This window comes from Hydra vulgaris, chromosome 12, assembly GCF_038396675.1.
Source record: "Hydra vulgaris chromosome 12, alternate assembly HydraT2T_AEP".
In the NCBI taxonomy this organism is placed as follows: Eukaryota; Metazoa; Cnidaria; class Hydrozoa; order Anthoathecata; family Hydridae; genus Hydra; species Hydra vulgaris.
In genome coordinates this window covers 23,818,684-23,831,320 of record NC_088931.1, presented here as the reverse complement: position 1 = coordinate 23,831,320, position 12,637 = coordinate 23,818,684, and the positions used below count along the sequence as shown (strand labels likewise).

At 28.0% G+C, this 12,637-nt stretch overlaps 1 protein-coding gene across 1 annotated transcript in view; it reads left to right on the top strand.

Moving 5' to 3' along the window:
• Window positions 1–12,637, top strand: part of LOC100211895 (NEDD4 family-interacting protein 1-like) — a 29,815-nt gene that overhangs the window by 6,875 nt on the left and 10,303 nt on the right. The window contains exon 2 of the mRNA XM_065812608.1: window positions 9,049–9,283. Coding sequence (XP_065668680.1) covers window positions 9,050–9,283 — 234 coding nt within the window. The 5' untranslated portion in view covers window position 9,049. The remainder of the gene's footprint in view (window positions 1–9,048; window positions 9,284–12,637) is intronic.

Genomic DNA, 12,637 nt, shown 5'->3' with positions numbered 1-12,637 from the left:
AATGACCAAAACCACTCTCTCTCTCCCTGCTGTATACTGTTGATACTGCCTTTTCTTTCAAAGCCATAAATTCTAATCCCTAATAATTTATTAAATAAAACATCATTTTGGAATGGCCATATTTATCATTATAGTGTTCCAGCAATAAATCTGTTGAGTGTGGTGTTCCTCAGAGTTCAGTTCTTATTCTTCTTTTGTTTTTAAAATTTACCAATTGTCTAAGCAAATCTGATCTTGTTTAAACAGTTCATCTTTTTTCTGATGATCAAAAACTTTTGGTATTTTATTATTACTTTAACTTTTTTTGTCAAAAATAAAAAGTCAATACTAAATACAATAATAAAAAGTTAATACTAAATACAATAATAAAAAGTTAATTTTTTTTATGGATATAATTGTGTTATTGAACTTTTACAAAGTATGTAGTTATTAATGGTAATGTTACCAATAAATGTTGGCGTATTAAAAACTACATACTAGTTTGTTTGTTCCAGGTATTAGTTTTACAGATATTAAGACATAGTTGGATATTGTTCATGTTATCTAAAGCATGTTGGATACTATTTATGTGACATAAAGTATAAAGTATCCAATGTCAATATTTATTATTAAATATATACACTTTGCTATTTACTTTGTATATAAATGTTTTTATATACTTTGTTATGTTATATAATATAGTTTGTTTAGTTTTTGAAACAACTTGTTGTAAAACATTTCATATAAAGTATAACAGTTATAAACTGAATTAAAAAGCTTACAGTAATTATCCTAAACATTGTTAGTCTATGAACATTAACAATTTACGAGAGCTGACAGCAAAATGCAACTCTTCTTATTGCTAAGTGAAACACTTAGATTCAACTCTTTGCATTGCAAAAAAGTGTTTAGTCTGACAACCTTTTTCTCCAGCTTTTTAACAAAAAATTGAGATCGAGTGATGACTTAAAAATTTGAAAATTTTTGTTTTTGGTTAGTCACTAATCCTGTTTTGTTTAAAAGTATTAGGTATAGCTCACTTGTTAACTTAAACTAAGCTAAAACTAAATTAACTTAACAAAATTTAAATAAAATTAACTATAAAAATTTGCTGAAATGTTTATATTTTTTATTTGCCTATTTTTAGGGTGGTTGTTATTTTCAGCAATGAAATTAATATCAGTCAAGGAAAAAAATATATAAATCATAGTAATTTAAGAAAAATAATGCTTCTTGATATGCAATTTATTTTTAACCTTTATCAAATAGCATCTTATTATTAAAATCTATTATTTATACCAAAACTATTAAAAAACTAAAAATTTTAAATCTTTTGTAGTTTTTATAAAGGTTTTTGCAGTACATTTTTTCTCAATACAGAGGAAAGCAAGAAAATATATAAGTTTTTAAAAATAAAATTGAGTAATTTTGGATTAGATGTCATATAATCTTTGCTTTTTTGTTTTTTCATATTAAGCGAAATAACTTCTTTTCCTTATGATTTCTCTTTTTTTTTTTTGGTTATGTTTTTGTTCTGAAGTTTAGTTAAACTTAGAAAATATTGAAATGCTACTATAATGAATATGTCAAAACATGAAAACAGCCGCAGTCAAGTTGTTTAAGCAAACTATTCTAAGGCATGTGATGGCTTGCCTATCCTGTGAAGGCCTTTTATACAGTGGTAGGGTTCAGCCGGATCGCTCCGTTTCAGTAGAACAGCTTTCTAAAAGTTTTATAGTTTGCCAAACCAGTTTAAATGATATTTGTAGTCATATTTATCTGATTATTTCATAAAAGTAGCATAATATTCTTTGTGAAATAAAGCGTATTTTCATTCCTTCACCTTCATTATGTGACGTACAATAATTATTTGATTAAATTAAATTATTTTTGTTTGATTTAGAAGGTTTTGTCTTTATTATAATATGAAAACATATTAATTGTGATTTCCAGTTTGTACACAGTGAAAATTATTCATAACACTACAGTAATGTATTCGTTGATTTTGTTTTTATACTAGTTTTGGTATTTAAAAAAGTTTACTACTTTTTTTGGCTGGGGCACACAAAACCGGTTGTTAAATTATTTGAATCCTACCACTGCTTATATATATACAGTAGCGTCTAAAAGTAATTGGGCAACCTTTCTTATTTTATTTTCTCATTGAGTTAACTTTTTAAAAATATTTTAGGAATTTTTTAGAAATATTTTAAATCATACTGCAATTATGAAAGAAAAGAAAAAAACTTCAAATTTGGGACTGATTACCCAAAATTTTATCAAAAGAATGCAAATGATTGGCTCAAAAGTAATTGGACTAACTAAATAAGTCCTTTAACCCTTTGAGCCATGATCATGGCTTTTAAGGTGATCTTTAAAACTATGACCTTAACGTGGATCCATGGTAAAAAAATGATTTTTTTTTTAATTGAAGTTTTTTATCAGAAAAGCTACCTATCTTTCAGAAGAAAGTGACTTTTAATTATTTTTAAATTTAAAAATCTGTTTAAAACAATAAAATTGTCAACTTATGTTAACAACTGTCCATAGCAACATGCATAGCAACCACAACTGGTTGTCAGTTTCTACTTTTAATGTCATATAAAAATCTAAATAATCGATATCTGTGTTATTTAAAATATATCTACTATCTTTTAAAATATTCTGTTTTCATGTTTTTCTATTGTTTTACTCGCAGATTGCTTAATGAACATCTTTACCTTATTGATTTCTTTTGTGTTTTTCTTCATTGTTTATTTTTTCGAATGTTGTAATCTTAGAACAACGATATCTTAAAATCGGCACATTGTTAAATGTTCAAATTTTCAGGAGTTGTTTAAAATACTTAAAAGTAGTTCCTTAAGCAGGATCTCCAGCAGAAATATTTTTTTTATCGAAAAATTTGTATTTCCCTGTCAACTTTTGATCAAATTTTTGGATTATTCACTAATTTAACTGCCATTATGGAACAAAATAAAAGTATGAAATAATCCTGCTTCAGGTACTTTATCAATGTGTTTTCTCTAATTTATAACATTTGTAGCTTGATAGCACAAGCATTTTTCAAGCAACAGTTGTTTTACGTAACTCACTTTTTGCGTATTTTTTGCAGATTTTGCAGTTTAAATTTTTTTTTTTGTAGATATTTTTTATTTTACAGTTTTATTTATTGTTCATATTTTAATTTAAAAAAAAAACAGTATTAAAAATTTAAATAATTTGGTTTTTTTATGATGGATCCACCTTAAGTGCTAAACTATCACTTTTTGGTAGTTTTTAATTGGTACCACTTAATAGTGCATAGCTTTTTCTTTCTTTTGATATATTATTTGCATATGTTTTACTGTGAAAATTAGTGATTGTTTTTTTATCATTTTAGTTGAATTTTCTAAACATTTTTTTAGTTGAATATTTCTAACCACCACCATGCTTTACTGTGGAAACTTGGTACTTAACATCATTTCTTTCACCTACTGGATGTCGAATATATTTAATGCCTTCAGAACTAAACATACTAAACTATGAGTTATCACTATATAGTATTTTTGATCAATGCTGTACTGTCTATTTTAAATGTTCTGTAGCTATTTTAGCTGTGCCCTACAACTTTTTGCAGAAACAAAAGGTTTTTTAAAAGGGTGGCAGCCAAAAAGGTTGTTTTGTCTTGAGCAACACTTTACTGTTGCATAAGAACAGGAAATTTGATGTGACTGTGTAAAATCACTATGGATTTCTTTGACACTCTTGTGCAGATCTACCTTAGACAATCTCACTATAACATCTTGGCAAAAAGTTATTGCCTTCCTGACTTTGGCAATGCTTGGAAATGGTTCTGTTGTCAAAAAACTTTTAATTTATAGCCAATTTTGATTATTGAATATTCATTTCTACTAATTGACCGGACCCGTAAAAATTTAGGTCTTTGTAAGTCTATTGTACACAGACCTTTTCTGTTTTTTTTTTTTTTTTTGGCCCTCAAAATTAGAGTCAACATTCCTAATTCAGACCTAACTGTCGACCTAGAAGTGTTTTGAGGTATGCAAAAAATCACCGACCTCATTTCTATGGTTAATGGTAAAACCTTTGTATCAATTTTTTGTCAACCTGATGCCAATCTCCAAAAGATTAAGGTCTGCAAATTATTTCCGACTTCATTTTTCCTAATTCTGAGGGCTGTATTTTATATATATAATGTATTATATTTTAGCTGTCCTAGCTTTTCCAAACCATTTCTATACTTATTCTTTATTTACTTTAAAAAGTTTTTAAGTAAACAGTAGAGTAATAAAATTCTATTAAATTAAAATATACATGTTTTTTTTTTTTTTTTAATATTGTGGTTTTATATTTTATTTTATTAATATTTCTTTTTAAAAATTTCAATGTAATGCTGCTATGCAATATAGTTGCACTTATTTAGAGTATCTACTCAAAAAGTGTTTAATCAATTTAATTGATATAAAAAGGTTATATAATGGTTTGATTTTCCTTAAAGTACATCTTCAGTAGCTTAGTGGTTTAGTGCACTGTCCTCTGTACTGACATCCTGCAATTAATGTGGGTTCAAATCCTCCTCAGTTCATTCATTACCTTCATCATCAAAGAGTGATAAAACTGAAAAGTACCAAAGATAATGACAAAATCTATTCAGGGCTGCTTTAGAGATCGATTTGTCATCAACTTTGTATTCGTTAAGCCTCTTTAAAAAGCACAAATCTTGATTTAGTGCCTTTACTACCAGGCTACATCAAAGTCATGGTTTCACATATTAAACTGCAATAAATAAACAAATGTCTTGAATTGCTGGTTTATCCTTTGCACTAGTTTTGATCTGGGATTGCAACAAACGTATCTTTAAATTGTAAACAGCTCTAGCCATTAACCTCACTTGATGCATTGCTACAGGAGGTCTGATTTTAATTTTTTTCTTGTTATCGCCTCAGAAAACAACAGATAGTTCAATCAGATCCCAATATTTGTAACGTACCATAGATTTTTGCAGTTCTTGATTATAAAATGCAAACAGTTCTTTAGTTGTTATATTACTAAAATGTTGTTTGGTGTGTGTTTCAATAGCAGCTGGATTAATAGTTTTCCAGTTGTCTCTAAACTTTTTAAACATTGGGATATCAGGGCTACTTGTGACTTGACAGATTTTGTTTCAAACACACATTTTATAACCAGTTTGTAAACATGATGGCAGCAAACAAAAGTAGTAATTTCCTGTCTATTTTTTGTTCTAAAAGTACACAAGCTCCTTTTAATGGCCCTGTATTAGAGGCTATTGTGTCACAGCACATTATTTGTACTTTTTTATCAAGGTTCCAATCATAAAATGTGTTTAACACAGCTTTAGCTTGATCTTGGCCGGAAGAGCTCTCTATTCTGGGTACAGCCTTTTCTCCAAATAAAATTAGAATTGCCAGGTGTTCTTCTTTAGAATTTCTTATGTCCATTCCAGGTAATAATTTAACTTCCCAGTGAACAGTCACCATTTCAGGCATATTCTAAAAAATCTGATTTTATAGATTCTACTCTATCTTTTCTACTTTGTGTGCAAATGCATTGAATGGATGATTTGTTTAATAGGAAATCACCACAGCTCAGATCTAGTGCGTCTGCTACAGCCTATGTATATAGAATCCCTTATGCTTAATTGACATCTATCTAAAGGTGCAACTAACTTGATAAAGTTCTTTCTTTCTCTTTTTGTAATAATTTTAGAACTTACCATTCAAGATGTTAATGGTAAGGGCTCCTCAAGGCTTTCATTGGTGCTGGTGTGTTGATCGTGATATTCTTGCGTTTGTATAAAATCTTGTGTAGTTAGAGATGACTGATAATCAAAACGCATTTGCTCATGTATTTTTTTTTTCTTCTTTTTGTTTTTTCTGTCTTGCCCTTTCTTCTTTTTTGGCTAGTTTTTAGCCTACACCTGCTAAACATCCTGGACACCTTAGTTCTCTTTGTATTTGTAAAAATATTTTATCTTCTATTTTTATTTGTTCCAAAGCATCGCATGTGCTATATCAAATAAATTATCTAAATTGTTTTGAAAGTCCTCCAAACAGCACTTGTAAACATCTTGTTTGTTTTTTTGGATTTTTTTTGCAACTCTCTCCAAGCATGGTGAAAATCTTCAAGTTTTTTTACTCAGTTAGGTTAGCTCTAGTAGGAATTCTAGCTATTTTTCAAAATATAATACACTCTTGAATGACAAGATTTGCGTTTTCACTGAAAGTAAATTTAACTTTGCGAATGTTAAACAAAAAGTACTGCAAAAATTTGATGGTTAGATAGTAACTTTTTGCCCGTTATTTAATCATTCACCTCACTAAGAAAATATTATTTTATTGCTTCACTGTAATTTCACTGTTGTTTCTTTAATGTAAAACAATATGTGTTAATCACAAGAATAACTGAATCAGGGTTTTCTAAAAGTGCAGATTAGCTTAAAGCGGTTTTTACAATGTTGCAAAATTGATAATAATTATCTATTTACAATTATTGTAAATTGATAATAATTATCTATTTACAATTATTGTAAATTGATAATAATTATCTATTTACAATTATTGTAAATTGATAATAATTATCTATTTACAATTATTGTAAATTGATAATAATTATCTATTTACTATTATCAATTATTATCAGATTATCAAGGTAATAATTATCTATTTTTAATTATCAATTTTGCGTCATTGTAAAAACTGCTTTAAGCATATCCGCCCTTTTAACAAATGGTGCGATCAGGTGCAACTACCGAGCAACTTGTATGAATATGATTCGATGCAAGTCAGCACAGGTTATTGTACTCTAAATAAGGTAAAAATTTATTTTCAAGTGTTTTAGATGCAAAAGAACAAAACTGAGACCTATGCATTAAAAAAAAAAAATTTGAAAAAAAAAGGAACACCCTAATATATATATATATATATATATATATATATATATATATATATATATATATATATATATATATATATATATATATATATATATATATATATATATGTATATATATATATACAGTGGGTGCTCATATTATTAGAAACACTGTCTTTTTTTTGAAAATTATGTGTTAAAGGTTATTTATTATAGAAATAAAAAGGTTGCAGACTATTTTTTCGTAACTTTTGAGTGTTGCGGTCTATATTTATTACAAAAAACATACTTATTTATATATTTTTTTAAATAATTCCACTATTGTACAAGCAAAAGATTACATATTGGTGATTTATTTTAGTATTTTGTTATCCCTCCCTTGGCACTTATTACCGCTTCTACACGTCTTGGCATACTTTCTATGCATTTTATTGCATTATTTTGAATATCTATGTTATTGTGCCAGACTTTGATCATCTTTTCAATTAATTGTATTTTGTTGGTGATCATTTCAGAAGCAATTTCCCTTTTCGTGATCTCCCACAGATTTTCAATAGGGTTTAAATCTGGTGAGTTTCCAGGCCATGGTAGCACTGGAATTTTCTTTGCTTTTAGGTACTCTGTAACCTTCTTTGCTTTATGGCATGGGGCAGAATCATGCATAAATGTAATTTTTTGGTTCTTTGGGAACCATTCCTTCAACTGTGGTACCAATCTTGTGTCAAGAACTTTTATGTATTGGTCCTGGCGCATAGTTCCCTCAACGATATATAAGCGCCCTGTTCCATGTCCACTAATGACAGACCATACCATTATACTTAGAGGATGCTTTACACGTTCTAAGATGCAGTCTTTGTGGAATTTTTCTCCAGCTCGTCTACTCACAAACTGTGATTTGTTCATCAATATCTGGATTGTCGATTTATCCGAGAAACATACCTAAACAACATCAAAAAAACTTATAAGTCAAAGTTTTAATGTAGGCAAATCTCTAAATGGAATGTGTACAATTATAAATGAAGTACTTACATTTTTCCAGTCATTGACGGTCAAATGCCGATGACTTTTAGCCCAAGCAAGGCGTTTTTGTTGCATTGCTAGAGTGAGCTTAGGCTTTTTAGCAGGTCGACAGCATCTAAATCCTTGTTCTTTGAGTCGGCGACGAACTGTCATTGGAGATACTGGTATTCCAGCATCTTGTATTAAAGTGGTTAGTATTCGCCTAGGCTTATTCCTATTTTCTAGGCAAATATCTCGTATTTTTCTATCGTCTCTTGGCGTTGTTAGCGGTTTTCTACCACAATGTCCTGTTCATTGAGGAGTATAATCAGCATTTTTGTCCAGATTTTTTTTTATTCGGTTGACTGTTGCCACTGAAACCTTTGTCATTGATGCTATACACCTTTGAGAATAAGAAGTATTCTTCAATAATGCTCCAACTTCTCTTTTTTTTGAGGGTGAAACATCTTTTGCCTTTCCCACATTGAACAAAACACGTGATTCTAGTAAACCGTTATAGAAGTCAAATTATATGTAAAAATATTGATTTAATCATCTTTAACTGTAAAAAATAGACACATAAATAGAACTCAATAACAAAACAATAAAAAAATCTTTGAAAACTTTAAAAAGAGAGCAATACACAAACAGCACTTCACGCGACAACAACACAGGTATAACTGCCAAAATTATCAAAATTCGGGAAAAACCCTATAACTTCATAATGAGATGAAATGCAATGTTGCCAAACTCCCAGATTAAAGTAAAAGGTACATTTGTAAAATAAAAAAAATTATTTTGTTAAAATGTTTTGTTAATTTTGAACTTTATTCACAAAGTTTTTAAAATTTGGTCGTGTTTCTAATAATATGAGCACCCACTGTATATATATATATAATGATTTTAATTTTAGTGTGCCTGCTAAAAGACTTATTATTTAAATAAATTGCAATTAATTTTTAAGTTATTAATTGTAAACATACAGTGACATACTGTGGGCATTTACTACCATAAATGCAAGCCAATTTATACTTAAAAGGTTGCATCATGGAAAAGTATGATTTTTAAAGCAGCCCAAATAAGTTTAATATAATTAATTTAAGTGTTGAATTTTCTAGAGCAAGAATGTGTTATGTCTCATAATTATATAAAAAATTTTTATAAATTATACATGCATTTTAGAATGGATGTTTCTCAAAGAAACACACCAGTGGTATCACATCCCGTGAGTTCTCCCATGAGTTCTTCTACATTGCAATCTCAGAGTCCTCCTCCATATCAAAGTCCTAATGAAAATGAATCTTTAAGAGAAGATCCAATTAACGATAGTCCCCCTATGTACACTGATGTAGTGAAGTTACCTTCATATAATGAGTCTGAAAATACTTCCAATGGAGAAACTCATGAAAATCCTTCTGTAAGTAAAACAGTAGTTTTCTCTTCATTTACATCTATAAGTAATTATTTTATTTAAAGTATCTAACAATGGGTAAAAACTAGTGATGTACGGATGGCAAAGGCTGATTGAGTACACAATTTGCATATATAAGTACACAATTTGCATATATAAGCTGTGCCTATGCACCAGTTTGGTTTGGCCAACGTCGATGCATTGACCAATGCAGATTAATCAACTGATGCCATCAGCCGTTTAATCAGCAGATTGTCGATTAATTAGTTGCTGGTTACCAATAGCATAGGCTAGTAGGCCAAGTCACTGTTGATGTATAGGTACATGTTGTATATGTATTTTACATCCTTAATATTATTATAATACCCTTATATAAATACATTAAAACCTATTATTAGCCACAATTGGCCTTTGTCATCGGTACATCACTAGTAAAAACCAATAAACAAAGTTGTCTTAAAAGACAATTTAATCATAAACAATAAGTGCTAGTTTTTAATGTATTTATTTAATTGTAATTATTTTAATTTAGAATATTCATATTTTACTTATCATTATTTATAGAAAAAAATGAACAAGTAAAATGTCCAATTTAAAAAAATAAAGAGAATATCTGAGTTCTATTTTAGACATTTATTAGACTATTATAGAAAAGTTTTACTTTAAAATTTCAAAAACTCCTAAATATTTATAGAATAATTAAACATGCTAAGTGAATCTTGCCTCTAAAGAGTCAAATAGGTAAAAAAACTTATAGAAACAAGCATAAAACAGTAGCATAGCAATGAGTCTGCAAGGCCTACCTCTACTGTTTTACTGGGAGGGGCTAGAGTTATTAGGGGCCCAAGGTGACCAACTTTTTTAAAAAAAGAATTCAATGTCACTGTAAAAATAATATGTATGTTTATAAACATATCAACATTAACACTTTGCAATATTATTATGTAACTAAGAAATGAAAACTCTTTTTCAAATTATTTTTTTGGCTTTAATAATAATCTTGACTAGCACTTTAATAAATGAGCAAATTTTATTTATTTATATCTAAAAAAATAAAACCAACTACATTATTTCATAAATAGTACAATTTTATTAAGTGGGAAATGTGATGTCATGCTGTTGTGCCAACAGCGATGATTGACCTGTTTTAGTAAAACAATAACTTACTGCTTGCTTTAAAAAAAAAATTGACTTCGCAAATAGGGTAAATTTTTTTACTTCACAACAGAAAAAATATTTCAAGATTAAAGATCTAGATAGTTTTTCAGATTTACTTAATTTATTAACAATAAAAAGACATTATATTTCTGCATTTTACACATTGAATATGTTTGCATTTTACAAGTGTTCACAATAACATATTGTGATATAAGTTGATCATTCACTGATATAATCGCAATACTTTTGGTATATTTGACATTACTTGTTAGCGTGGCAACTGCAAAAAGATCTTTCAGCTTATTAAAAAGAATTGAAGCACCTTTATGGACTGTTTTTGCACTAAGCCTTTTGAAGAAGAATTAGCAGCTTAATCAAATTTAAAAGATATTATAGAACAATTTGCAGCTATGAAGATAAGAAAGCACTTTCATTAGATTTTTTAACATACTACACTTACATACTGAAACATTCTGGTTTTTATGTCAAAGTTATGTTTAGGAATAAGGTTTTTGTTTTCATGTATAATTTTTGGTAAAAAGGTGGGGGGGGGAGGAGAAGAGGTGCCAGAGAATAAATTTTGGGGCCCGGAGTAAAGTTTTGCAAGGGGCCCATTTGTCGCTATGCTACTGGCATAAAAAGAATCAAATCTATGTTTGACTGTAAAGATATAGTTTTTACGAAATTCAATAGTACTTAGTAAAAGTTAATAAAATAATAAAAACAAAGTCAGATAAAATAGTTCAGATTAGTAAAAATAGTTGCAAAACAAATTGTTATCAAAATTTCAGAAATCAGAAGCTAATCACTGTAAACTGTTTCAAATTTAAAAATTCACCTTGAATCACTCTAGTATCATTAAAATGATATTTTGTATGTAAGATTAAAATGTGTTAGAAAAGAAATAAGAATCATATACAGTCAAGATTTATTTTCAACTTTACAAAGTTTCGTTTGATTTTGTTTCAAAACTTAAACAGAGCTATTGTGATTGTTATAATATGTTCAGTCTTTGCTTTATTAAAGCAAAGATTGATATCAAAAAGTAAACAAGGCAAGACAAATAAGTCTTGCCTTATGTGTTTTTTAAAGCAATTTGTCATAAAATTCATGCTTTGCATTTATTCTTTTTACATACGTAATTTAAACTTATTTTAAATGCATTTAAAATAAGTGGCAATTTAAAGTTTGCTCTCTTTAAATTTTCTGTTATCTCTATAATTCTCTACAGCATTATATTTATATCTGTTATAGTAACATTTTTCCTATTATTTTTAATACTAAAAAAATTTACAAAAATGTTTTAAATCTATGCAGGGTATTTATAAATACTTATGAAGAAATTGATGCAATTTTATGATGATGGGACAGTGACTCAAGCTTGGTTAGAGCAGGTCCTATACTGGCTGACTGGTCTAAACAATCAATAAGTGATGGCTTTTTGTCAAAACTAGATTATATTTGTGTCATCAACAAATAAAGCCACCTCAGATGTAAGATTATCTAAAAAAAATTTAATATAGATAGAAAGCTTATTAAAGAGACCAGCATGTCTGACTTTATCAAATTATTTGATATTCTTGAACAATAAGCTTTTTCCGCTTCCATCTAACACATAATAAAATGAAGTTATTTTATATTAACGCATAATTTTGTGTTAGTATAAAGAAACTTTGCTACGTTATTTTATTGCTGTTTTATATAGTTTACATTATGTTTTTACTTTGCATTAAAGGCATTTAAAATAAAAAGCTATATTAATATCAGCATTTTTTATAACTGTTTAGAATTATTCTAAATAATAAATTATAAGTGATGAAAACATCATTTTCATAAAACTTTGAACTTATTATTTTTGCAAAATCATGCTCAATAGACCAAACAAGTTAGATTAAATAAAAAAATCATGCTCAATAGGCCAAACAAGTTAGATTAAATAAAAAATCATGCTCAATAGACCAAACAAGTTAGATTAAATAAAAACAAGTTAGATTAAATAAAAGACAAAACAAGTAAAGTCCAAAAAAAGTCAATTCAGATTTATTGCTTTTTGATCTAGCATAATATCAGAAATTTTAATGTAAATAATTTTTTACTTCAATGGGTTTTTTTTATTAATTTATGTTTTTATCTGATTTTTTTGTTCAAATTGTTTTGCAAAGTCATAAAGTTAAATAAAGTAATAAATTTATAATATTAAAA